Source organism: Chiloscyllium punctatum, chromosome 3 (genome assembly GCF_047496795.1).
Source record: "Chiloscyllium punctatum isolate Juve2018m chromosome 3, sChiPun1.3, whole genome shotgun sequence".
NCBI lineage: Eukaryota > Metazoa > Chordata > Chondrichthyes > Orectolobiformes > Hemiscylliidae > Chiloscyllium > Chiloscyllium punctatum.
This window is the reverse complement of record NC_092741.1, coordinates 82,314,689-82,341,488: the sequence shown is the minus strand read 5'-3', so window position 1 is coordinate 82,341,488 and position 26,800 is coordinate 82,314,689. Positions and strand designations below refer to the sequence as shown.

The 26,800-nt window shown below is 41.6% G+C and overlaps 1 protein-coding gene across 3 annotated transcripts in view; it reads left to right on the top strand.

Annotated features, from left to right (window-relative positions):
• cep85l (centrosomal protein 85, like) overlaps positions 1 to 26,800 on the top strand; it is a 304,765-nt gene that overhangs the window by 243,660 nt on the left and 34,305 nt on the right. For all 3 annotated transcript variants that reach the window (XM_072555891.1, XM_072555889.1, XM_072555885.1), the window contains exon 4: positions 6,094 to 6,224. In XM_072555891.1, the coding sequence (XP_072411992.1) occupies positions 6,094 to 6,224 (131 nt within the window). The remainder of the gene's footprint in view (positions 1 to 6,093; positions 6,225 to 26,800) is intronic.

Genomic DNA, 26,800 nt, shown 5'->3' with positions numbered 1-26,800 from the left:
GTATGTTTTGTTTTATAATTCTGATAACATCTGTGCGTTTCCTTTTTGCTCTAGTGCTTCAATATCTTTTTAATCGTTTGGAGACCAGAACTCTTTATAATAGATATTTCCATTTCATATTGCCTCAGTGCTTTCCTAATCACCCATAACATTTCTTTCCTAAGCTCATTCTATTCTCTTCTGTCAGCCTCTCTTTTACTTTTAAATATTACCTACTGCTATGCTACTTTGTCTTTTTTTTCCAGTTTACCTTTCTTAGCTACATTCAATTCCATCATAGCTGACGTTCCCGAGTCTATTACATTGATGTTTGCACTGCCTATATTTCTCTTAGACATTATCTTATGCATCATTGCGCTCTCATCACTACTTCCTAGATCATCTCCCACATTTCTGTTATCTGTTCTAGTTCATTTCCATTAATAGGATCTGACAGCGCTTCCACCCTTAATGGCCTACTCACAAAGGCAATTTACATATACCCAAACACTCAATTCCACTTTCTCCTTTCATTCCTTTTGCCAGATATTTTATGGGACTGGATTATGATCTTTTTAACTCAGTTTCTGGACATACTTACACGTTTCTTTTTTTCCTCCCAAGATTTGGTCAGCATGTTAGCTCTGCTAATATTTCTCCAATCCCTTTCGAAATTTGCTCTTATTTCATAGAGAATCTGCCTCAACTGTTTGGCTTTATTGCTACTGCCATTTTGTTATTTATAATTAAGACAGCTAGCTAGAAAATAAATAATCAATTTTCTTCTCCCCTTGGACTCATGTAAGATTTAAGTCGAGAAGCATACTCAAAGGCATACCACACTTTGTCCACATAGAGGCATACATCACGGAAACAGACTCTTCGGTCCAACTCAACAATGCCAACTGAATATCCTAAACTGATCTAGTCCCATTTGCCCATATTTGGTCCATATTTCTTTCAATTCTTCCTATTCATGTACTCATCTAGATACCTTCCTCTGTCAACTCATTCCATGCATGCACCACCTTCTGCATGGAAACATTGTCCCTTAGGTGCCTTTTGAATCTTTCCCTCTCGCCTTAAGCCTATGTTCTCGAGTTTTTGACTCCCCAACTAGGAAAAGGACCTTGGCTATTCACCCTATCCATACCTCTCATGATTTTATAAACTTCTACAACATCATATGATGTTGTGAGACTTGAAAGGGTTCAGAAAAGATTTATAAAGATGTTGCCAGGGTTGGAGGATTTGAGCTGTATGGAATCTGGCTTTATTTTCCTTGGAGAATCAGAGACTGAGGGGTGACCTTATAGAGGTTTATAAAATCATGAAGGGTACAGATAGGGTAAATAGACAAAGTCTTTTCCCTGGGATGGGGGAGTGCAGAACTATAGGGCTAGGTTTAGGGTAAGAGGGGAAACATTTAAAAGGGGCGTAAGGGACAATCTTTTCACCCAAAGGGCGGTACATGTATGAAATGAGCTGCCAGAGGCCGTGGGGGAGTTTGGTACAATTGCAACATTTAAAAGACAGCTAGATGGGTATATGAATAGGAAGGGTTTAGAGGTTTATGGGCCAAGTGCTGGCAAATGGGACTAGATTAGGTTAGGATATCTGTCGGCATGGATGAGTTGGATTGAAGGGTTGTTTCCATGCTGTGCGTCTCTATGACTCTATATAGGAGGCAGATATAAACAAAGGATAAAAGATGTTTAAAAAACTAGTGTAATTTCTCTATGGTTCAGATAAACTACACTGTGTAGATCCCTCAGTCTATCTCATACCCACTGTTTGATAACCTGCAATACACACCACAAATTGTACATATCCTTTTTGACTCTATTCAAATGGATAGTGTCTTAATACAACTTCCGAGAGTTTTGTTGTGTTCTAGTATTGTGGCAGAATCCTTCAGTAAAATTTAATCCAGGTTTGGGTGAACTTCAACACCACAAAATATCCTGAGACCCTGCATAAGATTGTGTTCAAACCAGGAAACATTTTATTAACACCTATGCCAATTTACTTTTCTTATGTGTTTCTGTGCTATTAGTCATAGCAGCTGAATGAATTTGGACTCATGGTCATTGGGCTGGATTGGGCAGTGGTGTTGGATTGAGAGAGATACCTGAATACTGTACTCCAGAGGCAGTCACAGCCCTTAGGCTAGAATCATCTGCCTTGGCCAGTGGTCAGGGTGTGGATGTGAGTGAAGCAAATAAGGGCACCCAGGGGACAGAAGTGCAGGCGGCTTGGCTTTTGCAATTGTCCAACAGGTTGAGACTTTTTCGCTTTCTTAGGTTGAGCTAAGTGACCATGGCGCCATGCTACAGGAAGTTGGAGGAGCTAAAAGGAATGTGATAGCAATGGGGGACAGTTTAATGAGTGATATTGGTCTGTGCAGCAAAGAACACAAATCTAGATGACAGTGTTTAGCCAATGTAAAAGTTCAGGATATCTGCTCTGAGCTGGAAAAGAGTGGAAGAGAGAGGGTCCAGAGATTGTAGTTCACATTGATATCAACCATGTAGGTAGAACTAGGATGGCTGTTCTGCTGACAGAGTATGATAAGCAAGATTCTAACTTGGAAAGCAGAACCCTAAAGGCAATAATATCTGGATTACTACCTGACCCACCTACAAATTAATATGGAAAAAAATCAGATTAGAGAGCTGAATGTGTAAGTCAAAAACCAGTGAGAGGCAAGGGAGTTCTGGTTCATGGGGCATTGGCATCAATACTGGGGAATGTTGGATCTGCTTCTTTGGAATGGGTTACACTTGAAATACCTAGAACTGGTGCCCTAGCAAATTGCAAAGCCAGGGAACAAGAGAATGCTTTGAACAAAACAAATGGGTTGATGGATCGAATTTTGGTAGATGTACCAAATCAAGGAATAGAGTCAAGAAAAGAGAGCAAATAATAATATAAGAAACAAAGGTCACAGAGAGCAGAAAGGGACAAAGAAAGGGGAAAAAAAACCTGCCAATACTAGATATTATAAAGATAACAAAAAGACAAAGCTGAAGTATCTGTACGTGAATGGGCATAACATCAAAAGCAATGTAAACAAGTTGAAGCACACTTCAAAGTGAATAAATATGATCTGATGTTGTGCCATATAGGTGAGTCCAGAACTAGGGGCTCACTGTTTTCAAATTAGTGGCTGCTCTTTCAGGACAGGGAGAAGAAGAATCTTTTGTTTCTTAAAAGGTTGTGCAACTTTGGAACTTTCTGCCTCAGAAGGTGAAGGAGGTGGAGCCATTGAGTATGTTTGAGACAGATGCAGATCGATTTTTATTAGGCAAAGGAATCAAAGGTTATTCAGGTAGGTGAAATGCGAAAGTTGAAATCCAAACAGACTTGTCAAGATCTCAATGTTGAAACAACCTCAAGGGGCTGAATAGCTGATTTGTAGGTTTGTGATTTGTTCTCCTTTGTAAACAATTATTGTCATTATAGATAGATATCCAAAATATAGTATTAGGGTGTAAACTTATTGCAACCTATACAGAAAGTAGCATTATGTCCGATGGTGAATGGCAGAAGCTAGGTAAATAACTAACATATATGAACTTGATTTCAGTCTGCATTGCAAACTGATATTCAAACTTAAGAAACATTGTATGACACCAAGCAAATACAAAACATGCAATTTCATGAAATTGACTGAGATTCATGGTCTCCTTCAATTAAAAGAATCTTTGGATTGTACGTGTATTAACGATAAGTTGTAATAGCAATTGGGTTTTAAGTTATCTAAGAAATATTGGAGTCAGCTTCCAGGTATGTTGCATGTGCAGTTACACAAATGGACACCAATTGGTCAAATTTTTAATAGAAACAAAGAGCCAGAGTGATATTCAAAATCTAGAATACAGGTAGATAGAGTCCAAACAATGGCATGACATTTCTATTACAGGAGGGGTTAAAATGAAAGCTAGGAAATGACAGTGAATCTACATGGAAAGTTAAAAGAGAAAAAGTATAACATAGCAAAGATAAGTGGGAAAACTGAGGACTGGGAAGCTTTTAAAGAGCAACAGAGGATTACTAAGAAGGAAATACGCAGAGGAAAAATGAGGTACGAAGGTAAACTGGCCAATAATATAAACGAGGATAGTAAAAGCTTTTTTAGGTATGTGCAAGGCAAAAAAAATGGTTAGGACTAAAATTGGGCCCTTGAAAACAGAAACAGGGGAATATATTATGGGGAACAAAGAAATGGCAGAAGAATTAAATGGGTACTTCAGATCTGTGTTCACTGGGGAAGACACAAGCAATCTCCCTGCGGTAACAGTGGCTGAAGGACCTGAACTTACGGGAACTTATATTTGCCAGGATTTGGTGTTGGAGAGACTGTTAGATCTGAAGGTTGATAAGTCCCCGGGGCCTGATGGTCTACATCCCAGGGTACTGAAGGAGGTGGCTCGAGAAATCGTGGATGCGTTGGTGATTATTTTCCAGAGTTCGATAGATTCGGGGTCGGTTCCTGAGGATTGGAGGGTGGCTAATGTTGTACCACTTTTTAAGAAAGGTGGGAGAGAGAAAGCAGGAAAATAATAGACCAGTTAGTCTGACCTCAGTGGTGGGAAAGATGCTGGAGTCTATTATAAAGGATGAAATTACAGTACATCTGGATAGTAGTAACAGGATAGGACAGAGTCAGCATGGATTTATGAAGGGGAAATCATGCTTGACTAATCTTCTTGAATTTTTTGAGGATGTAACTGAAGATGGACAAGGGAGATCCAGTAGATGTAGTGTACCTGGACTTTCAGAAAGCTTTTGATAAAGTCCCCCACAGGAGGTTAGTCAGTAAAATTAGGGCGCATGGTATTGGGGGCAAAGTACTAGATTGAATGAAAAATTGATTGGCTGATAGGAAACAAAGGGTAGTGATAAACAGCTCCATTTCGGAATGACAGGCAGTGACCAGTGGGGTACCGCAGGGATCTGTACTGGGACCGCAGCTTTTTACAATATATATTAATGATATAGAAGATGGTATCAGTAATAGCATTAGCAAATTTGCTGATGATACAAAGCTGGGTGGCAGGGTGAAATGTGATAAGGATGGTAGGAGATTACAGGGTGACCTGGACAAGTTAGGTGAGTGGGCAAATGCATGGCTGATGCAGTTTAATGTGGATAAATGTATGGTTATCCACTTTGGTGGCAAGAACAGGAAGGCAGATTACTACCTCAATGGAATCAATTTAGGTAAAGGGGCAGTACAGAGAGATCTGGGTGTTCTTGTACACCAGTCAATGAAGGCAAGCATGCAGGTACAGCAGGTAGTGAAGAAGGCTAATAGCATGCTGGCCTTCATAACAAGAGGAATTGAGTATAGAAGCAAAGAGGTGCTTCTGCAGCTCTACAGGGCCCTGGTGAGACCACACCTGGAATACTGTGTGCAGTTCTGGTCTCCAAATTTGAGGAAAGACATTCTGGCTATTGAGGGAGTGCAGCGTAGGTTCACGAGGTCAATTCCTGGAATGGCAGGATTACCTTACACTGAAAGACAGAAGCGACTGGGCTTGTATACCCTTGAGTTTAGAAGACTGAGAGGGGATGTGATTGAGACATTTAAGATTATGAAAGGATTGGACACTCTGGCAGCAGGAAACATGTTTCCGCTGGTGGGTGAGTGCCGAACCAGAGGACACAGCTTAAAAATATGGGGAACAGCATTTAGGACAGAGATGAGGAGAAACTTATTCACCCAGAGGGCAGTGGAGACCCAGTCTCTGGATTCATTTAAGAAAGAGTTGGATAGAGCTCTCAAAGATAGTGGAATCAAGGGTTATGGAGATAAGGCAGGAAGAGGATACTGATTAGGAATGATCAGCCATGATTATATTGAGTGGCGGTGCAGGCTCAAAGGGCAGAATGGCCTACTCCTGCACCTATTGTCTATTGTCTAATGACTATGCTTGCAAATTATCATGTTGATGAAAAAAGATCCTGTAAGTTACAGAAAATTGCTTTATATAGAATTCCATTTATAAAAGAAAATTCTATAATGTTGAGTCAAATCCAGTTTACCTGTGTATTGTCAATAAATCCCAACATCTTCATTAAATGCCTGTGTCTCACATTCTTCCTTAGACGCCCAATAAGTCACCATTGCAGGTTTCAATGGTCTACCCCACCCAGCTAAGCCAGGATTCATGTGAAAGGAACTCACAACTGAAGATGAAAGAGAATTTACTAAGAAAAAAGGATATTCTCATTGAAAGGTAATGAACAGCTTTTTTGTGACTCCTATTTCATATGCAATGTGGAAATGTACTTTATTTTGTTAACTCTTCAGTCAGAGCAATGATTCAGAAAGACCAATGGCTGCTCCTCTTGAATAAACCAGTGAGAAGATTATTACAGTATTTAGAGTGGAATGATTTTTTCATATGTTTGGTGAGATCTTCATTCATAAAGGTTATAAATTATCACAAAATGACTACTGGAGACCTTTACTGACCTCTAAGAGTTAGCTTTCATTTAAATACCAGCAAAATGGCAGGACTGTTCAGCTTAATGCTAATTATAGCCATCCAGATGTATTTTTAAATTAAAGTAACACTAAGCCTAAGCACTGCCACTACCGCAGACAAATCATAAGCGTAACATTTTCTCACATTCTGATCTGTCGTTAGGATTCTTATGTCAATGTCACAAATGCGAACAAGGGCAGCAACTGAAGCTGTGAGCTCCAATGGGCTTTGCCTTTTCTGGTAGATGTTTTTAAGTGATCTAAAACCTGTTTTATGTAGTCATACATGTGTAGCAATGAGCAAAGAAGGCCACTTTGTCTGGATACTGATTAAAAATAAAGATGCTGTTTGACCATTACCCTCAATCATGTTCTCACCAAATATCTGTCCTACTCCTTATTAAAACTACAGTTGGACAGTTAAATACCATTTTTTAGAAAAACGTATTTGCTTAACAGTAATATCTGATATATTTAAACTTCTTGGCTATTCTAAAATCCATTCCATGACAATTGTTGTCATTCAATTTAGCCAAATTGTTATTGGGCAGTTTTTTTTAAATGGGGTTCCACAATGTTGAAAATGCACCCGATATTGAACTTAGTCATAAGTAGCAAATTCATAAAGGAATTTGTCCCTCAATACATTTTACAATCATATAATCAATATTGAAGAGAAAAAGCTCAAAATATTGTACTTCTATGAATATGATGATTTCTCAGTTTTAGTTTATTCTTTTGTTTTCCTACCTGTGTGAAGCTTTTATCTGATTGCTTCCATCTATTCAAGTGCGTACATAAATCTGTTATGAATGATTTTGTTCCAGACTGATCAACTTCACAACAAAATAATGAATAATGTGTGCAATCACACATAATAATGATGGCATACTGAAAACAGAAAATAGTGCTTAATTTGGATCTAAGTACTGTACTTAGACAGTCATACAGATGGAGCAGAGAGAGAGAGAAAAAAACATCATAATTGGTTTTTCCTGTGTTTGGTGCCTGAGTCATTCAATTCTCTTTTCCTCTGTTAACACAAAACACTCTGAAAAAAGCAACATCAAAAAACGCAGTTTGAGGGAAAAAAAGCCTTCATTTATATATCTGTCAGAAACATTTCACAGTTTTTTGGCGTGCAATTAATTACTTGCAAATATAAATGTTAAGACAAGCATTGATATCAGTTATTGTTCAGCAGGACCACATGCTGCATTGCTGCTGGTCAAAATGATGATGGTGATGATGTCAACTCATTTTGGAGTGTCAGTTTATTATTTTAATAGTGCATCTAATGCATAAAGTGCTGGGGTTATCTTGGGATGGGTGCTGCAAAGTCAGGTGCAATTTTCTAGTTGCTCACGTACTGACCCATTTCTTTTAATGTAATAGGGCACAATGTCCATACATTAGAGTTTGGATGTTGGACGTGTGGAGAACTGTGCACCATTAACTAAGGATGGCACAGTTAAAGGAATGGGTTACATAGAAGCAATGTTTTATTTTTTTTTAAATGACTTCCCCCTTCAGTTTCCACTGGAAATGAAGGGTCAGAATTTTAAATAGATTGGAGCTAAGGTTGAAGATAGGCAACTTTACAGTTTTATCTGGGGAATCAGAATACCATTACACCTTTAATACATTTCCATCCATTAGTGTAACGTGCTGGGTACTCTCCAAAACACTTTCCATTTGCCTTTGCTTGAAAAGCATTTAAACATAAGCATAAAAGTCATAAAGTTTCTACCTCTTGTCTATTACCCTATGTAAGCGTATTAGTTAAAGAAAGTATTACAATACTTTGTCACTTTTACTTGTCAAAATCCACACAGTTTTAATCTTCAACTTAATTTGCTTGTCATTATAAAATAGATTTTCATACTGAACATGACCGCAGCTTTCAAACTCAAAAAAACTTTTATGCCAAATCTGTAAAGTTCATTTTCAATAATGTTTGTTAGTAATATCTGGCACCTTTTTACTCTTGTGGTAAATTAAGGTTAATTAGATGGAGGTGGTAAACACTGACAGGCTGATTGTTTAAACAGTGCGAAAAGATGCTCTCAGACTGTGGTGCAGTCGTAATGTCCCTACCTCTGAGTCAAAAGGTCTGTGTCCAAGCCCCACCTTCCACAGAGATGTGTCATAACACATCTGAACAAAAATATCGAAAGTTAAGAGCAAGATTAGGTCATTTGGCCCATCATGTTTGCTCTGAAATTCAGTATAATCATGGCTGATCCTCTATCTCAATGCCATATTCCTGCTTTTTCCCAATATCCATTGATGCCTTTAATACCTAAAAAAAGTATGTCTTTCTTGAATATATTCAGTGACTGGGCCTCCACCGTCTAGAGAATTCCATAGGTCCCCCATCCTTTGAGTAAAGAAATCATTCTTCATCTTGGTTTTAAATGGTTCACCCCATATCCTGAGACTTTTTCCACTGGTTCTAGACTCCCCATCCAGGAAAAACACATTTAGTCTGTCCCAACCATGTGAAAATTGTACATTTTTCAATCAGGTCCCTCTCATCCTTCGAGACTCCAGTGAAGACAAATTGTACAGGACCTTGACGAATTTAATTTTACGATGCTGCAAAAGGTCTCTCATTACAACTGTGATTCATCAACTTTGGCACTAGGTAATGATGATCATTTGCAGGCATGATGGATTGAATGGCCTCCTTCTTTGCTTTACTAATTATATGATTCTGGTAACATCCTTGTTAATCTGTACTGTATCTCCCTGATTGTAAAAGTTTTATAACAAATGCCCAAACTCGTATGTAAAACTCCAATTGCAACCTGACTAACATTTTATGTATATTCAATGCAACCATTTAGCTTTTATTTTCACTTTGTATCCCTCGATAAAACATCAATTCTATTTAGTTTTATGGCTTTATTTATTTGTAGTTGACTTTTACTTTGGTACAAGACAATAGGATGATTAGTGAGTATTGGCAAGTTTTCTAATATTCTGTTGTAATAGCTTTTAATGTTATTGAATGATAGGTAAGCTCAGCCAAGTGGTGTGTACACCTATGGTCCATATGAACTGATGAACATACCAAGTGTCCACAGATGAACACATCTACAGAATGTGGCACTGGCTGTACAAGATTGAATTTTGGGTTTTGCAGTTTGACTGGCAGCTTGAGTCATTGTTGTTCAGCTGCGTGAAAGAGGACTACACAGTTGGCATGCTTAGGGAGATGGTCACATTGCAGTTGAGAAGTTACACACAGCAATGGAATCGGTAATTGCCAAGCAGTCAAAGAGAATCAGACAGGCTGTGCACTGTGGTTGCTAATCAATATTCCAATTTTGATATGGATTAGATCGATGCTTCCTCAGAAAAGAGCAGCCAGAGGCAGGTCAGGGATACTAGGGGTGACTCATCTGTATGGGGAAAGGCAGAAGAATGATAGGTAATTTCACAGATGGATTTTTCAATGGCTAACAATGTGACTGCTTGATAGTATGTTGCCTCTCTGGTGCCAGGGTAAAGGATGTATGGCTTGGCTATGGAACATTCTTCTGCGTGAGGGCAATCAGCCAAAGGTTCTTGACATCAAGGAATAGAAATGAGGTCCTGAAAGCAAATTTCAAGGAGTTAGTGTTGCAAAGTTGGTCTGTATAAAATTGTGAAATGGGGAAAACATTGAGTGTTCCCTTTAAACAATTTTTTTTTGAACTTTGAGTTAAAATGGATGTCTGACAACAGCTTGAGTTTGTAGGTGCACGGAGCACCCGAATTGCAACATTTTGGATCTAAAGGCAGGCAAAGCAGCAGTTTTATCAAGACAATGGTCTTTGTAAATTTAGCCAATCAATTGAAACCAGACACTTGGGTACCAAAAACCTATTAAGTTTAAATGTGATGGTTTTGACAACCGAGGACCAATCTGATTGTAAAAATATCGATAGGTCATCAAGGTTATAAAAGATAAGGGCATTTGGAAAATCAGTAGCGAACTAACCATCATCTGCTAAGAGATGACAACTCTCAGCTCTTAAAGAAAGCACCAGTATTTTACCATGATACTGCAGCACACCATCTGAAGTCCTGACAGAGGCAAAGAAAGTTCCAGAAGAAGTAACCTTGCTGGAATTTCTACAGACTAAATGCAATTGTTTTATGAAATAAGTGGGATTTGTATTTATTGGAACAGCATACTTTTAGAATCTTGAGTTATTTGGGAATAGTTAGTAGTCAGAGGAGAATTGTTCGGTCTGTTGATAGTTTAGATACTTTGTTCACTGTTAGATGTAGATAAATAAATTGTTACTTGTGGATTATAAAGGGAGCATAAGGGATTTCTTTTACTTAACCACTTGAAGTTGCTGAAAGCAGGTTACACCACTTTTCACACTCTTTTTACAGATTATGGGGGGAGGTGCTCCTTTTTGGAGTATTTAGGTTTTAATTCTCAGAGCAGGGTCAACCTCCACTTTACAACACAAGATAGGAAATTGAAAGACAGAACCTCTAAAGCAGAAATCTCAGGATTATGCCAAGCCCCATGTGGTTGTCAGCATAGAGATAAGAGAATTGAATGATCGAACATGTAGCTGGAAAATTAATGTAGGAGGATGGGTATCAGATTTCTTGGATATTGGGACTGGTACTGGGGCTGGTGGGATCTTTACAAGCTGTATCATCTGCACCTAAGGAGGACCAGGATAAATTTAATAATGCTAATTGGGGAGGGTTTCAACTTGATTGGCAGGGGACTAAAAACATGACACCAAATCCAAATCAGGGAGCAGAAGCTTAACCATTCTTGCAATTGACAGCCATCCTCTTCACTAGATATTAAGTAGTTTTTGTGTTGTCAAAAACTTCTCAATTATGACTTCCATATTTCTGTACAAACCATTCATTTCCTGTTCTGAAGTTCTGTGGTTCCTTCCCAGAGAATGATTGAAGTCTCTCTTTGAGCTATTCTTGTTAGGTGCTAGGATGAAGGAGTCAGCAGGAATGCTGATTTGAAGTTACAGTCACATCAGCCATGATCTTATTGAACAGTGGAGTCGGCTTAAGGTGCTGAATATCCTACTCCTGCTCCAGATTTGTATGTTCATAAGCACATTTCAAATCCTATACTAGTGGACTTCAATATTTCTCCACACGATTAGTGATTTCTCAGGTTGTCATAAATGCTAAAGATTCAGCAAGAAAAATTGCAGAATAGGAAAGAAGAGAGAGAGAGAGAGAGAGAGAGAGAGCTGATTTTTGCAACATAGAAGAAATGGTATATATCCTTGATAAGGTCAAACGTCTTGCGTTTTGTTGGAATTATTCATCATACTCATGACTTGTGCCTTGTAGATGGTGGACAGGTGGTAAGTTAGTCATTGCAGAATTCCCAGCCTCTGAACTGCACTCTTCTTCATTCATTCAGGATATGTGGGCTTCACTGGCTGGGCTAGCATTGGTCCATGCCATGTTGCCCTTGAGAAGGTGGTGGTGAGCAACTTTGTTGATCCAGTGCTGGCCTTCATCACTAACGGAATGGAATATAGGGAAACCAATGTTACGACACAGTTATACAAAATCCTAGTTACATCCCACTCAGAGTACTGTGAGCAGATCTGGGCACCACAATTTAAGGAAGATGTTTTGGCTTTGGAAGAATTCAATGCAGGATTACAAGGATAACAGCTGGCCTTCAGGGGTTAAGTTAAAAATGAAAGATTAGGCAAATTAGGTCTTTATTCTCTAGAGTTTATGAGATTAAAAGGTGATCTCATTGAGGTCTTCAGAATATTAACAGGAAAAGGGGAGATAAAAACAAACTATTTTCACTGTTTTAAGATTCTACAGCCAGGGACATAGTCTAAGACTTAGGGCGAGGCCATTCACAGGAGATGTCAGGAAGCACTTCTGCACACAAGTGTCGTGGAGGTTTGGAACTCACTTCCTCAAATGATAATTCAATTGTTATATTTAAATCTGAGATAGACAAATGTTTATTAAGCACAACTTTCAAAGGATATGGACCCAAGGCAGGTATATGGAGTTGGACCACAGATCAGCCATGATCGTATTGAATGTAAGAGCAGACCTGAGGGGCTGAATGGCCTACGCCTGCTCATATGTTCTTATATTAGTGTAGACACATCCATAGTGTTGTTAGGAAGCAATTCCAGGATTTTGATTCAGTGACAGTGAAGGAATAGTAATCCCAAATAAGAATGATGAATGGCTGGGAGGGGAGCTTGCAGGTGATGGTGTTCACACATTTTCTCCTTCTAGATGTAGTAGTCAAGGATTTTTCCCAATCTATGCTGCCTAAGGAGCCTTGAAAATTTCTCCAGTGCACTGAATGTTAGTGGTGAAGGAAATTAAGTTTTGTGAATGTAATGCCAGTACAGTGACTGCTTTGCTATGGATGGTGTCAAGCTTCTGTAATGTTGTTGGAACTGTACATATCCAGGTGAGTGGGGATTATTCCTTCAGGTTCCTGACTTGTGTCTTGGTAGATTGTGGACAGGTTTCGGGGAGTCAGGAGAAGAGCAAGATTCCTAGCCTCTGACCTACTGCTACAGCCATTGTTTCATATGACACATTCAGTTCAGTTTCTGTACATAGTATGGATTTCAGTTATGGTAATGCAATGCAATCTAAATTCCTATTGGTTAGATTCTCTTCTGTGAAAAACCTCTCTGTGAATGACAGTTGTGTGATTAAAAATTCACAGGCTGAGGAAGAAAGAAGAGCAGATTTGCCTGACATACTGAATGTTTCCATTCCTTTTTGCTTTTATTTTGGATTTTCAGCAACTGCGGTATTTGCTTTTGTATTGACAGTTTAGTCCTGCTTCCAGTCCATTCGGTTCAAATTTTCATAATCAAACTTAACAATCACTGTATAACAATAATCAAGTATTGTATTCCATTCTGAGCACCTTATTTGAGGAAGGATGTTAAATCCCTGGATAGAGAGCAAAGGAGATTTTCTGGAATGGTAACAGGAATGAGGTATTTTACAAACAAGAACAGAAAAATTAAGCTTAATCTCCTTGGAACAGAGAAAATTAAGAGCTGACCTTATTGAGGTGTTCAAAATTAGAAATAGTTTTGACAGGGTAAAGGTGGATAATCTTATTTCCACTAGTTGATATGTCAGTAATCACAATTTCAAGATTGGCAGCAAGAGAGATAGGAGTGAAATGAGAAGTAATTTCTTGACTCAGAGAGTTGTTTGGATTTGGGAGAGTGGTGGAGGCGGATTCCATAAGAGGTTTCAAAAGAGAGCTGGGTATATATTTGAAAGTGATGAATTTAGGGGTTACAGAGATAGGGCTGGAGATTGGGACTAGCTAGATAGTCTTTCAGGAGCTGGTACAGACACAACAATCTAAATGGCCGTTTCTGTACTGTAAACTTCTATGATTCTAAGTTAATGGTAGTCATGGATTAACCGTAAGCCGTGGACACAGCCTTAGAATTAGAGGGGGTCATTTCAGAACGGAAATGCGGAGACATTTCTTCAGCCAGAGAGTGGTGGGCCTGTGGAATTCATTGCCACGGAGTGCAGTGGAAGCCGGGACGCTAAATGTCTTCAAGGCCGAGATTGATAGGTTCTTGTTGTCTAGAGGAATTAAGGGCTACGGGGAGAATGCTGGCAAGTGGAGCTGAAATGCGCATCAGCCATGATTGAATGGCGGAGTGGACTCGATGGGCCGAATGGCCTTACTTCCACTCCTATGTCTTATGGTCTTATGGTCTTAAAAAGAAGGTCCTCCCTGCCAAACTGTTCAACTTCCTTGAGTAAGTAGCAAGCTCTATGACATGATGTACCTCGATTGCAAAGAAAGCTTCAAATAAACTTACACACACAAACAAGGTTTTTAAATTCAAACTTTTGGGGATTCACCATAAACCATAAAAACGGATAAGAAGTCGACTGAAGCGAAGTTGGGAACCCGTATATTTATGACCAATGAGAAACTGGAATATGGACTGTTTAGACATTTCTGGTTGAAGAGTCGTTATAGAATCCCTACAGTGTGGAAACAGGCCATTTGGCCCAACAAGTCCACACCGACCCTCTGAAGAGTATCCCACACAGACCCATTCCTCTACCCTTATCATTCTACATTTCCCTTCACTAATGCACCTAGCCTACACATCCCTGAACACTATGGGAACTTTAACATGACCAGTTCACCTAACCTGCACATCTTTAGACAGTGGGAGAAAACCCACACAGATTCTAGATTAGAGTGGTGCTGGGAAAGCACAGTAGTTCAGGCAGCATCCGAGGAGCAGGAAAATCGACGTTTCGGGCAAAAGCCCTTCATCAGGAATAGAGGCAGAGTGCCTGCAGGATGGAGAGATGAATGAGAGGATGGTGGGGGTGGGGAGAAAGTAGCAAAGAGTACAACAGGTGAGTGGGGGTGGGGACGGAGGTGATAGGTCAGAGAGGAGGGTTGGGGAAGGTAGCAAAGAGTACAATGGGTGAATAGGGGTGAGGATGAAGGTGATAGGTCAGAGAGGAGGGTGGAGTGGGTGGGTGGAAAGGAAGATAGGCAGGTAGGACAAGTCATGGGGACAGTGCTGAGCTGGAAGGTTGGAACTGGGGTGAGGTGGGGGAAGGGGAAATGAGGAAACTGGTGAAGTCCACATTGATGCCCTGGGGTTGAAGTGTTCCGAGGTGGACAATGAGGCGTTCTTCCTCCAGGCGTCGGGTGGTGAGGGAGCAGCGGTGAAGGAGGCCCAGGACCTCCATGTCCTCAGCTGAGTGGGAGGGGGAGTTGAAATGTTGGGCCACAGGGCGGTATGGTTGATTGGTGCAGGTGTCCCGGAGATGTTCCCTAAAGCGCTCTGCTAGGAGGCGCCCAGTCTCCCCAATGTAGAGGAGACTGCATCGGGAGCAACAGATGCAATAAATGATATTGGTGGATGTGCAGGTAAAGCTTTGATGGATGTGGAAGGCACCTTTGGGGCCTTGGATAGAGGTGAGGGAGGAGGTGTGGGCACAGGTTTTGCAATTTCTGCGGTGGCAGGGGAAGGTGCCAGGATGGGAGGGTGCGTTGTTGGGAGGGGTGGACCTGACCAGATAGTCACTGAGGGAACGGTCTTTGCGGAAGGTGGAAAGGGGTGGGGAGGGAAATATATCCCTGGTGGTGGGGTCCGTTTGGAGGTGACGGAAATGTCGTTGGATGATTTGGTTTATGCGAAGGTTGGTAGGGTAGAAGGTGTGTACCGGGGGTTTCTGTCCTTTTTACAGTTGGAGGGGTCGGGTCTGAGGGCGGAGGTGTGGGATATGGACGAGATATGTTGGAGGGCATCTTTAACCAAGTGGAAAGGGAAATTGCGGTCTCTAAAGAAGGAGGCCATCTGGTGTGTTTTGTGGTGGAACTGGTCCTCCTGGGAGCAGATACGGCGGAGGCGGAGGAATTGGGAATGGTATTTTTGCAGGAGGTAGGGTGGGAAGAGGTGTAACCCAGGTAGCTGTGGGAGTCGGTGGGTTTGTAAAAAATGTCGGTGTCAGGTCGGTCGTCATTAATGGAGATGGAGAGGTCCAGGAAGGGGAGGGAGGTGTCAGAGATGGTCCAGGTAAATTTAAGGTCAGGGTGGAATGTGTTGGTGAAGTTGATGAATTGCTGAACCTCCTCACAGGAGCATGAGGTGGTGCCAATGTAGTTATCAATGTAGCAGAGGAAGAGGTGGGGAGTGATGCCAGTGTAATTATGGAAGATGGACTGTTCTACGTAGCCAACAAAGAGACAGGCATAGCTAGGGCCCATACGGGTGCCCATGGCTACCTCTTTGGTCTGGAGGAAGTGGGAGGATTCGAAGGAGAAATTGTAAAGGGTGAGGACCAGTTCGGCCAAACGAATGAGCATGTCGGTTGAAGGGTACTGTTGGGGATGTCGGGAGAGGAAGAAACAGAGGGCTTGGAGACCCTGGTCATGGCGGATGGAGGTGTAGAGGGATTGGATATCTATGGTGAAGATGAGGCATTGGGGGCCGGGAAATGGAAGTCTTGGAGGAGGAGGAGGTGGAGGGCGTGGGTGGTGTGGAATGTATGTGGGGAGTTCCTGCACTAGGAGGATAGGACAGTGTCGAGGCAGGTAGAGATGAGTTCAGTGGGGCAGGAGCATGCTGAGACAATGGGTCAGCCGGGGTGATCAGGATTGTGGATCTTGGGAAGGAGGTAGAACCGGGCAGTGCGGGGTTCCCGGACTATGAGGTTGGAAGCTGTGGGTGGGAGATCTCCTGAGGTGATGAGGTCCTGTATGGTCTGGGAGATGATGGTTTGGTGTTGGGGTTGGGCTCATGGTCGAGGGGGCGGTAGGAGGAGGTGTCTTCGAATTGGCATCTGGCTTCAGCAGTGTAGAGGTCAGTGTGCCAGACTACCACTGTGCCCCCTTTATCCGCTGGCTTGATGGTGAGGTCGGGATTGGAGCAGAGGGATTGGAGGGCTGTGCGTTGTGAGGGTGAGAGATTGGAGTGGGGGAGGGGGTAGACAGGTTGAGGCGGTTAATGTCCCGACGGCAGTTGGAAATGAAGAGGTAGAGGGCGGGTAATAGGCCAGCATGGGGTGCCCAGGTGGATGGAGTGTGTTGGAGACAGGTGAGGGGGTCCTCGGAAGGTGGGCGGGAGTCCTGATTGTAAAAGTAAGCTCGGAGGCGGAGGACAAAGTGTTGGACGCCACGGTGTGTATTACATTCATTGATGCGTGGGCGGAGGGGGATGAAGGTGAGTCCTTTGCTGAGGACTGATTGTTCATCCTCAGTGAGGTGGAGGTCTGGAGGGATGGTGAACACTCGGCAGGGCTGGGAGCTGGGATCCGGTGTGGGTGTGGAGCTGGGAGTGGGGCAGAGCTGGTAACTGGAGTGGGTGTGGTGGTGGGGGGAATGGGGGTGGAGTCATGAGCAGGGGTGGTATTCCCCTCAGGGTTCTGGGGTGCGGGGATGGTGACAGTGGGATCTGTGGGGGGCATGTCAGCAGAATGCAGGTGAGTGGCGTTGGTGGGGGCGGAAGTGGTGGCAAACACGGCAGTGGGGGGGGGGGGGGCGGAAGTCACTGAGCATGTGACATAATCAGCGATGATGTGAGGGGCGGAAGTGACATCACGTGTGGTGCATGATGAATTGTGAGGGGTGGAAGTGATGTTATTGATCACCGTAGGATGGAAACCCACGCAGACACAGACACTCACTCGAGGCTGGAATTGAATCCAACTCCCTGGCACTGTAAGGCAGCAGTGCTAACCACTGAGCCACCATGCTGCCTTTTATCATGCAACTTTTTGTAACTGTCATGTATAAAAGTTGAAGAAAACTTTATGTAATTGCTATTTACAAAAAGTCAATTGACTTTGAGAAGGAAAGCTTTTCAGCAGATAAGATGTGTTTTATTATTCTAATTGCCAGGCAAACTGGTAGAAGGGACCCTATGCTCAAGGTTACTTATCAAAAGCCTCTGGATTGAGGCTGCTGTGTTTTCCAGTAAATTGTGTTAAAGAAAGACCATAAAGCTAGAAGGGCTAGTCTCTGATTCTTCTGATAAATAACAGAAAAGTGTAGAGCAGAATCATTTTCAAAAATCCCTCTTGGCTGAAATGTTGTAAGTGCCTGGTAAAGTCAAAAATCAAGCTTTCTAACTAACTCTCATCTGAACTGAAATTTTATTTGAACATATCATCAACTGTCCACATCCCGATCTCAATGACAGGACTGGCTTATAATACATATCTTTTTTCATCCTTTGGCCATGGGAGTGTTTTGCCACTTGCCTAATTATTTTAAAGCTCTAAATGTCTCTGCTGACTATGTTGTCTTGACTTGTGTATGAATGTACATGTTTGAGATAACAGCAGGGAAGAAGCTATTCTTGAATCCGTTCAGATTTGTCTTCAACCTTTTATATCTTCTGCCCGATGGAAGAGAGTAGAAGAGAGTGTACCTGGGGCAGGAGGGGTCTTTGATTATGTTGGTTGCTGAAACTGAGGGAGTTAATTCTGAAAAATAGATTAGTTATTAATCAGTTTTGTCACTTGTTTAAAGAATGTCAGCTTTTAGAAAATAGTTACTGAAGAAACCTGGTGGAGGTCTCCTTAGTTCTAGACTAAATTAGAAAGATAAATAAGTTGGTCATTTTTGTGATGAAATAGAACATTTAAGTTTTTGGTACAAGTGGAATAGTGGGACTTGAATACCTGCGCACTCCTCTCAGAGTCCTAACAAAGGGCTACAGGGAGAGTGCGAGTAAGTGGAATCGAAACGCCCATCAGCCATGAATAAATGGCGAAGTGGACTCAATGGGCTGAATGGTCTTGCTTCTACTCCTATGTCTTATGGTCTTATGGCCATCGAGAGTTCTTCCACCCTCGATGCCTGAATGTCTCTTTGTGTCTCAACTAGAATGTGCATTTAGAATGGTACTGAAGTATTTTGTTTGTTTGATTTATTATTGTTACATGTTGTTAGATGCAGTGAAAAGTGTTGTTTTATGTGCTACACAGGCAGATTGTATCATACAAAGTGCATCAGGGTAGCAGAACAGAGTGCAGAATACAATGGTACAGCCGCAGACAAGGTGCAGTGAGAAAGCAATCAACATTAACATTTGAGAGGTCTGTTCAAAATTCTGATAACAGTAGCGAAGAAGCTGTTCTTGAATCTGTTTGTATGTTTATTCAAATTGTTATATCTTCCGTCCTATGGCAGAGGGTGGAAGAGAGTATAACCGGATTGGGAGGGGTCTTCGATTATGAAGCTGAGGGAGTTATAGGAATCTTAGCAGACTAGATGCTAATCTTGCAGAATACAGTCCTTCATGCTTGACACACTGTCTCTATCTCCCCCTCTCTCTGTTTCTGTCTGTCTGTCTCTCTCTCTCTCTCTCTCTCTCTCTGTCTTCTAGTTTCTTTCCAACCAGGTATATGGTCTGATTAGAATATAGACTATGGTCTAACTAACTACTTCATCTGACTTACATATTGCTGTTTTCGAGATGTAAGTATGTAGTTCAGCTTCTTTTAATTGCTCTGTTGATAGTCTGCATAGTTAATGACAGTGTACTAAGTTAATTGCATCTCTTTCAACCTCATTGGTTATTCTAACAGTATTTCAAGGAATACAATTATATCTAATTTTGCTCTTTATGAGTAATCTGTAACATTTGTTTCTGTAAAGTTCTATCTTCTTTAGTTCTGGTTATTTTGCCCAACTCCATCTTGATTTCTGAGCTGCATTGTCTGATATCCACAACTATGAATCTATAACCTTCTGGATGAAAGGATGTGAATGCTAACATGACCCATGTAGAAGAACATAAAAGTCAGCTCTGGCAGAATTAAGAAATAAAATCATTGACGTTTATCCCAGTGTAATCTTTAATGAAGAGACTTCAAGACTGATGAAGTACCAAGGAATTCCTTTCTCATATAATATTCCATTTATCTCAAAATGCTCTGCAAAGTAGATTTTTACTTTATCCAGAGCTGGCTGAACAAATGGTTCTTGTGAATTTCTTCATTATAAAGTGAGGTCAATAATGTATTTCTTCAGAATTTTGATGAGAATGTTGAAACTACTTTTAGTTTTCTATACTTTCTTAAAGGTATGCAATATTTGTAACAGAGTGTGATGGACAGTAAATTGGAAGCACATGAATAATAAGAGGTAAAGTTCCACTTCAGTACCATTGAATTGAAGTGATGCTATTAGCTATGAGCTTCCAAACACAAATACATCTCAATATAAAACTGTTCAGTCCTCCAATTACTGATTTTGTGCTTTTTCAGGAAAACTAAATATTACACTTGCACAAAAATTTCAAATAAATCAATTCAAACTGCAAAACATTTGTCTTTTGCAGCAAAGTAGAGCTGATGGAACTGGACTAATAATCCAAAGGTATAGGTGAATGTCCTGGGAGAAAGTGAGGACTGCAGATGCTGGAGATCAGAGCTGAAAATGTGTTGCTGGAAAAGTGCAGCAGGTCAGGCAGCATCCAAGGAACAGGAGAATCGACGTTTCCTGAAGAAGGGCTGATGCCGGAAACATCGATTCTTCTGTTCCTTGGATGCTGCCTGACCTGCTGCGCTTTTCCAGCAACACATTTTCAACTCTAATGTCCTGAGAACCTAGGTTTGAATTCAAATAATAAAAATGAAATCAATAGCTGGTTGATTGTAAGGAAAGAAAACCTTCCATCCTCACCTAAATCTATATCCCAGCAATGTCACTGGCTCTGAATTGGCTGAGAAAGCCACTCAATTTTAAGAAACTTCTACAACGTAGGAGTGAAACCAGCTGGATGATCTGACTTCCATCTAGAAATGGCAATGGCAAACACAGCCCTGTCAATCCTTCATTATTTTCCTTACCAAGATTTTCTGCTTTGACTGAGAGAGCTGTCCCACAGACTGGCCAAGCAATAGTCTGACATAGTCATGCTTACTAACTCATACCTTACAGATAATGTCACAGCCACTAGCATCACCATCCTGGGTATGTTTGATACCGCAGACCAAGCAGACCTGGCAGCCTAGCAGCATAAGGTTATGAGGAAGTTGTACTAGGATTCCTCAATGATAATTCTGGACCTTGTGAAGCCTGATGGCATCTGTGAAACAAAGAAAAAAGACACCTCCTTGGATTATTCCCTGTACCTCGCCCAAACCCTCAGCTGATGAAACATTAGTCCTCCATGTTGAACAGCAACTGAGAGATGCACTAAGATGGGCTCTGGCACAGAACATACTTTGGGTGGTTGACTTTAATGTCAATGGTTCATTGCTACTGACCAAGCTGGTTGAGCACTGAAAGACTTAGACACTAGCTTGGGTCTGAGATAGATGATGAGGAATCCAACAGGAGGGAAAACATATTTGACCTTATCTTCACCAATCTAGTTGTCACAGATATATCTGCCCATAGTTAAAAATCACACAACACCAGGTTATAGTCCAACAGGTTTAATTGGAAGCACACTAGCTTTCGGAGCATCGCTCCTTCATCAGGTGGTAGTGGAGCCCTCCACTACCACCTGATGAAAGAGCTACGCTCCGAAAGCTAGTGTGCTTCCAATTAAACCTGTTGGGCTATAACCTAATATTGTGTGATTTTTAACTTTGTACACCCCAGTCCAATACCGGCACGTCCAAATCATATCTGCCCATGACAGTGATTGTAGAGCCAAAGTCAGGCATCATATTGAGGATACCTTGCTTCACAATGCGTGACACTATTACCACTCTAAATATATTTTGAACAGATCTAGCGACCCAAAACTGGGCATCAGTGAGGTGCTATGGGAAATCAGCAGGAGCATAATTATGTAAAAATCCAGTCGGCAACCTCTTGGCTCAGCATATCCCCTGTCTAATATTCCCAGCAAGCCAGGCTTCTAACCCTAGTTCAATGAAGAGTTCAGTAAAGCATGCGAATTGCAGCGTCAGTTATAGCTAAAATGAGTTATTAACTTGACTTAATCTCCAATAGAAGACTACTTGCATGGCAAACAGCAGAGGGTAGTATGTATTGGACAGGGTTAGGCGAGCCAAGAATCAATAGATAAGGAGCTCTGCAGTCCTGCCGCATCTAGTCATGGATGGTGATGGACAAATAAATAAACTCATGGTTTTTCATAAATGGGGATCTGGGCATGTTAGCTGAAAGTCGAAGTCAAAACATTCAAATCCATCTTCTTTCAGAAGTGTTGAATGAATGACCTATCTTGTCTCATCTGACGTCCTCAGCATCACAGATATTTGTCTTCAGCCAGTTCAATTCACTCCATGTGTTATCAAGAAGCAACTGAAGGCACTGAATACTGCAAAGGACCTGACAATATTCCAATAATAGGACTGAAAACTGGTGCTCCAGCCCTTCCTTCGCCCAGCTACAAAAACAGATACTTACCAAGCAATATGGGAAGTAGCCCATGCAGATCCTGTGCACCAAAAGCAAGAGAAATCCAACCTGGCTACTTGTAGTGTTTTACATCTACTCTTAATTTTCAGCAAAGTCAGGAAGGAGTCATTGACAATGCTAACAATCAGTAATAACCTGGTCACTACCATTCAGTTTGGATTTCTTCAGGGCCATCAAGCTCCTGACTCCAGTAAAACTTTGTTCCAAACATAAACAAAACAGCTGAATTCCAGAGGTGAGATGTGAATGACAGCCCTTGACATCAATGCTGCATTTGCCTGAATATTGCATTGAGGAAGCTTAAAGAAATTGTAGCCAATGGGAATCAGGTGGAAACCTCGATGATGGATGGAATCCTAGTACAAAGGAAGATGGTTCAGATTTTTGGAGGCCAAATATCTTAGCTCCAGGATATCCCTCCAGGAGTTATTCATGGTAGTGTCCTCTTCCCAACCATCTTCAGCTGCTTCAATGATCCTCCCTCTATCATAAGGTGCGAATTGCAGATGTTTGCAGATGATTTTTGCAAAATTCAGCACTATTCCCAACTCCTGGGATACTGAAGCAGCCCATGTCACATGCAACAACATCTGGGCTTCAGCTGACAAGTGCCAAGTAGCATTTATACCACACTAGTGCCAGGCAATGACCATTTCCAGCAAGAGTGAATCTAATCATCTTCCCTTGATGTTTATTAGTAAAGCTATCACTGAATCCCTCACAATATCCTGGGCTTCATCATTGATCAGAAACTGACTGGACTAACCATGTAGCCATATTACTTCTCGAAGCAGGCCAAGGTTAGAAATCCTGCTTGAGTAACTTTGAAATATGAACTAAATTGTAGGGACTTGGTGGGCCTAGTGGTATTACCTCCAGACTACAAATCCAGAGACCCAGGTAATGTTTGGGTGACCTGAGTTTGAATCTCCCAGTGGCAGATGGTGGAATTTGAATTCAATAAAAACAACGTGGAATCAATAGTCCCATGATAATTGTGAAGCCATTGCCGAATGACTTGGTTCACTAACATCCTTTAGGGAAGGAAACTGCCATCCTTAGCGGGTCTGGACTCCAGACCCAGAATAATGTGATTGACTCTTAAATGCTCTCTGGGCAATTAAGGATGGGCAATAAATACTGGTCTAGTCAGTGATGTCTTCACCCTGTGACTGGATTTTAAAAATTAGGAACACCTTGCCTGATGTAACCATTGTCTTATTAAAATGCAACCTACCGCCACAGATTAAACAGTGCAAATTTTATTTTCAAGCAGACTGATCTGTTCAAAATATTAACCAACAGTATGAAAGTCTTAAATTCTACATGTAAATATGCAGTCTATTAGAGAACTACTCGATATAATACTAAGATAGTTGACTCCGTGAGAGAGAACATATTGAGGTAGTTACATCTAAATCTTCACTTTGCAGCCAAATCAATTGTTGGTAAGTGCCCTGACACTAATCCTGTGCATATTATTGGTATTACTGCTTTGAGTAACGTGGGGTCATTTACATTGGGAGAGTCAGATCAGTTTTCATGTTACAGGTATATCCAGTATAGCTTGGCATCAAAGAAACTGGCTGGAGATCTGTACAGGGACAGGAGTAGAATTCTTGATACATCAGCATTTTGATTTACTGAACGTTCTGCATTGTCATTTCAAATTGCAGTTTTTAGAAATGTTGTGTGCCTTACTGGGTTTTTCACAGAGTAAGAATGAACTTGCACCTCATATTGTGCTTGTCCTGATGCAAAGATATATAGCATATTTCCAACATTTTTTGCTTTTGTCGATAAGATATTCCAGCTGTATTTCATAGGCAGGTTTGGCGTGATTATGCATATAAATAAAATGGTGCTGTTTCTTTTACCAAGGAATTTTGCATGTAATTCATTTATGCTAATTTTGCACTAAACCCATTCTTGCACATAAAATTTTCTAAACCTTTTGTGCAGTTACAACCCACTGGGGTAGTGCAATGAAAATCAAGCCCTGCTATTCCCAGAGTCATCACCAAAGTTAAAGATTCCCCAAAGATTCCCTGTCTTTTTGAAACAGGTTGGCAGCATGGATCACGGTTTCTGTACAAACAAGAGTTACTTTTTATGGCAAATAGATTCTAATTAGATAAACAATTATGAACTATTGACATATAATTGTACAAGTTAAATCTTAACCCCCTTATAAACCTCCCTCCCCACACAGATATAGACCAGAAAGAAACATGGGTGTGATGGGTGGAAGGAAAGACTGAAAAGGCAGTTAGGCAAAAGTTAGGAATGCCTCATCTTCCGCCTCGGAACACTTCAACCCCAGGTTATCAATGTGGACCACCAGTTTCCTCATTTTCCCTCCCCCACCTTACACCAGTTCCAACCTTCCAGCTCAGCACCATCCTCATGACCTATCCTATCTGCCAATCTTCCTTCCCACCAATCTGCTCCACCCTCCTCTCTGACCTATCACCTTCATCCCCACCCCCATCCATCTATCGTACTCTCTGCTACCTTCTCCTCAGTGCCACCCCCACCCCCTCCCATTTATTTCTCCACCCCGGAGGCTCCCTGCCTTCATGCTTGATGAAGGGATTTTGCTTGAAACGTCGATTTTCCTGCTCCTCAGATGCTGCCTGACCTCCTGTGTTTTTCCAGCACTACTCTAACCTAGACAATGAAAAGGCTGTTAGTTGGTCTCAAGCCACAGCGTTCACTGAGATGATGCTTTCGGTCTTGTCAGTACTTGCTGGTGTGCAAGCCTCCTTAGAACCATATAGTACAAAAGAGGCTTTTCAGCCCATTAGGTCTGTAATGCCAAATCTACGCTAAATCTAAACTAGTCCCATTTTCCAGCACTTGGCTCATAGTCTTCTCCAGGTATTTCATTTGCTTGCAGTGAGCACAGAGTGACTAGTTCATACTTGTAAAGTTTCTGATGTATTAGTTAAGAGCTACTACTTACAGCAATTGATGAGGGAAAACAAATAACAGCAGTCCTGGCACTGATCCCTATAGAACACCACAGGTCATAGATCTCCAGTCAGAAAAACACCCTTCTTGCTGGTAACTTCACTGGCCTGTCTAACTTGCAGCATTCAAAACAAGCACAAATCTTTCTTTCCCTGCAGCATAGGGCTGGTTTAATGGCTTCAAGCCATGACCTTTAATAAATGCTCATCTGTATCAATATGCCAGCCTACTAACAAACACAGGCAATTCCTTTATTTTTGGATATTCTTGGAAGGGTAAACATTTGGGGTGGCATGATGGCCTAGTAGTTAGCACTGCTGCCTTACAGTGCCAGATATCCGGGTCCGATTTAAGCTTTAGGTGGCTGTACAGTATCCCTATGAGTGTGGAGTTTGCACATTCTCCCTCTAAGTGCATGGATTTCCATCTGGTGCTCCAGTTTCCATCCAAACTCCAAAGGTGTGCAGGTTAACTGGATTGGCCATGCTAAATTGTAGTGTCCAGGGATATGCAGACTAGACCATGATAAATTGATTCATAGAGTCACAGAGATGTACAGCATGGAAACAGACCCTTCAGTCCAAACCATCCATGCCGACCAGATATCCCACCTGCCAGCACCTGGCCCATATCCCTCCAAACCCTTCCTATTCATATACCCATCCAGATGCCTCTTAAATGTTGCAATTGTACTAGCCTCCACCACATCCTCTGGCAGCTCATTCCATACACGTACCACCCTCTGCGTGAAAACATTGCCCCTTAGGTCTCTTTTATATCTTTCCCCTCTCATCCTAAACCTATGCCCTCTTGTTCTGGACTCCCCGACACCAGGGAAAAGACTTTGTCTATTTATCCTATCCGTGCCCCTCACAATTTTGTAAACCACTATAAGGTCACCCCTCAGCCTCCGACGCTCCAGGGAAAATAGCCCCAGCCTGTACAGCCTCTCCCTGTAGCTCAGATCCTCCAACCCTGGCAACATTCTTATAAATCTTTTCTGAACCCTTTCAAGTTTCACAACATCTTTCCAATAGGAAGGAGACCAGAATATTCCAACAGTGGCTTGACCAATGTCCTGTACAGCCGCAAAGCCGCAACATGACCACCAACTCCTATACTCAATACTCTGACCAGTAAAGGAAAGCATACCAAACACCGCCTTCACTATCCTATCGACCTGCGACTCCACTTTCAAGGAGCTATGAAGCTGCACTCCAAGGGTGTCTTTGTTCAGCAACACTCCCTAGGACCTTACCATTAAGTGTATAAGTTCTGCTAAGATTTGCTTTCCCAAAATGCAGCACCTCGCATTTATCTGAATTAAACTCCATCTGCCACTTCTCAGCCCATTGGCCCATATGGTCCAGATCCTGTTGTAATCTGAGGTAACCCTCTTGGCTGTCCACTACACCTCCAATTTTGGCGTCATCTGCAAACTTACT